Raw genomic sequence first — 2901 nt, forward strand, 5'->3', positions numbered from 1 at the left:
GAGAGTGTTTCATTGTGTTAGAGCTGGGATCAGAGAGAGTGTTTCATAGTGTTAGAACTGGGATCAGAGAGAGTGTTTCATTGTGTTAGAGCTGGGATCAGAGAGAGTGTTTCACTAGGTTAGAGCTGGGATCAGAGACAGTCACTCACTAACAGTCTGTTCTTGGACCCATTTTGTCTTCAGGAGCTTGAATAATCTCTCTCTCATTTTCCCATTCGGCCATTTGGTTTGGTTGAAGAGTATATCTCCCACAGTGTTCATTGAGGAGCCCAGTGATTAACGGTGTGCTGACTGCCCAGGGAGCTGTATTCCTGCTCAGGCCCTGTCATTGTCAGGTCTCTGAGCTAGATGCTGGGTGGTGGGCCATTTCTGATTGAGTCAGGGACACCACTAGAGACTGTGCTGAAGAACTCTCAGTTCTTCAGGCTCCACTCCAAAACTAAACCTTAGACAATGTGAACCTTACCCTCTCTTCAGCCTTGTGGCCAAATCCCTGGAGTGGGACAGTAATCCTGCCCGTTTGATCCACACTGAATTCACCTTTTGCAGACGCAGGGACTGAATCAGTGATTGTATACTGCAATAAAGGAGGAGGTCACTTAGCAAATTAGTTCACGTGTGTATCCACAACTCTAACAATTTAATGCAGGACAGTTAAGTTCAACCACAACATTTCTTTAGAATTTGAATTCAATTAAAAAAAATCCAGAATTAAGAGTACATTGATCACCATGAATCCATTGTCAATTGTCAGAAAAACCCATCTGGTTCATTAATGTCCTTTAGTTAAGGAAGCTGCTCTCCTTGCCTGGTCTGGCCTACATGTGACTCCAAACCCACAGTTATGTCATTGACTCTTAAAAGTTAGGGACGAGCAATAAACTTTGGCCTGGCCAGCAATGTCGTCATGCCATGAATAAATAAAAAAGAATTTTATATTTACGCAGCTCCACGTTGTCTTCTCTCGCCGCAATGACAGACAGTCAGGACAATCTATCCCCTGCCCTGAGGCTCAAACACAATTTCTCAGCTGACCTGCAGCTGCAGTACTCAGGGGGTGCTCCACTGTCAGACATGCTGTCTTTTGGTTGTACTCCTGTCAACTCTCTCAGCAGAATGTAATGGATCTCATGAAACAGTTGGAGAAAAGTATGAGAGTCCTCTCTAGGTTTCTGACCGGGAGGTTGGAGTGGTTCTATTGTGCTCTGACCAGGAGTGGAGGTGGTCACATTCTCATTAGAAAAAGAGAGTTCAGACTTCATATTAGTGAACCAGATTGTCGGAAAAACCCACCTGGTTCACTAATGCCCTTTAGGGAAGGAAACTGCCATCCTTACCCAGTCTGGCCTACATGTGACTCCAGACCCACAGCAATGTGGTTGACTCTTAACTGCCCTCTGGGCAATTAGGGATGGGCAATAAATGCTACCCAGCCAGTGATGCTCTCATCCTGTGAATGAATAAAGGACTAAAGTTCAGTACTGCCATCTGACAAGCGTGTCTTTATTTCAATCCCTTTTTCTGAATTATTAGTTTCATGGCGGTAATAATTCTACTATAAGCTTATTGTGAAATTTCTATTCATATTTTAAAAATATTTTTATTTGCTTGCAGTGCAATGTTCAAAGCATTTTGAGAATCTAATCACAGCAATAGACTCAACACATTATCCATGTAACCATCTGTTTATGAGTATCATAGAATCCCTACAATGTAGAAGCAGACCATTCAGCCCTTAAAGTCCACACTCACTCTCCAAAGAGCATCCCACCCAGAGCCAACCCTGACCCCCTATCCCATATTTCCCACCCTAGACACTACAGGCAATTTAGCATGGCCAATCCACCTAACCTTCACATCTTTGGACTGTGGGAGGAAACCAGAGCACCCAGAGGAAACCCACACAGACACAGGGAGAATGTGCAAACTCCACACACACACAGTTGCCTGAGGGTGGGATTGAACCCAGGTCCCTAGCACTGTGAGCCAGCAGTGCTTAACCACTGAGCCACCGTGCTGCCCCAAATCACAGGCGTCTCATTAATAATTTCAAATCCCAACTGAGCCTCCACTTTTTATAATTCCAGTTGATGGCTCTTGTGGATAAATCTGGTCTGATTGATCATCTTTTTAAAAAAATGCTCTTTATTGTGACACTCAGTCACCGAAACATAGTCACACAAGGCTGCAGAGTTTCTTTAACAACACAGCAAAAATTTATTACTCAAAAGAAAAAATAGATATATAAAAGCTACCTAAATATTGAACACAGTTTAGAAAAATCTTAAAACACCCAACAAATCAAAGTTTTCAACTTATTTCCCAAAACCATCAATTTACAGAAATTCAAATTCAGAGAAAGTACCCCACTGTATTAAATATTTAATGTCTATTTAACTGATTTGCCTCAGTTTCTTTCTGGTGAACTATGATGTTTTCTTGCATGAATACCCACAAAGCTGAGACTTAATCTTTCTCAGCTACTAACAACGCACAGATTTCTAATCAAACTCTTGTGGTTTGAAATCTGAATAAATTAAACTTCTATTGAAGTAACTTATTCCCTGGGCTGCTCTAAAATCGCGTTTCTATGAGAGAGTTTATGGTTGCTTCGGATTCCAGTCAGATCTTCTCTGAACTGGCCTAAAAACTTTGAATCTCTGGGTTTGCTAAACTAAAATCAATTGTTGTTTGTTTTGAAGTGAAAACAAAATGATAGCCTTTCATGTTTCCTCCACTTGGCATAAGCTCCGTAGCATAAACATCTTATTCCATTGACAGAGATAACAAGGTGTAGAGCTGGATGAACCCAGCAGGCCAAGCAGCATCAGAGGAGCAGGAAGGCTGACGTTTTGGGCCTAGACCCTTCTTCAGGCCCGAAACGTCAGCTTTCCTGCTCCT

At 42.3% G+C, this 2901-nt stretch overlaps 1 protein-coding gene across 10 annotated transcripts in view; it reads right to left on the reverse strand.

Annotated features, from left to right (window-relative positions):
- LOC125485088 (cadherin-related family member 4-like) overlaps positions 1 to 2901 on the reverse strand; it is a 70863-nt gene that overhangs the window by 50851 nt on the left and 17111 nt on the right. For 9 of the 10 annotated variants that reach the window (XM_048606163.1, XM_048606170.1, XM_048606162.1 and 6 more), the window contains exon 6: positions 467 to 577. The exons of the other annotated variant lie outside the window; for it this stretch is intronic. In XM_048606163.1, the coding sequence (XP_048462120.1) occupies positions 467 to 577 (111 nt within the window). The remainder of the gene's footprint in view (positions 1 to 466; positions 578 to 2901) is intronic. 10 annotated transcript variants of the gene reach the window in all.

This window comes from Rhincodon typus, chromosome 16 (assembly GCF_021869965.1).
Source record: "Rhincodon typus isolate 14 chromosome 16, sRhiTyp1.1, whole genome shotgun sequence".
Lineage (NCBI taxonomy): Eukaryota > Metazoa > Chordata > Chondrichthyes > Orectolobiformes > Rhincodontidae > Rhincodon > Rhincodon typus.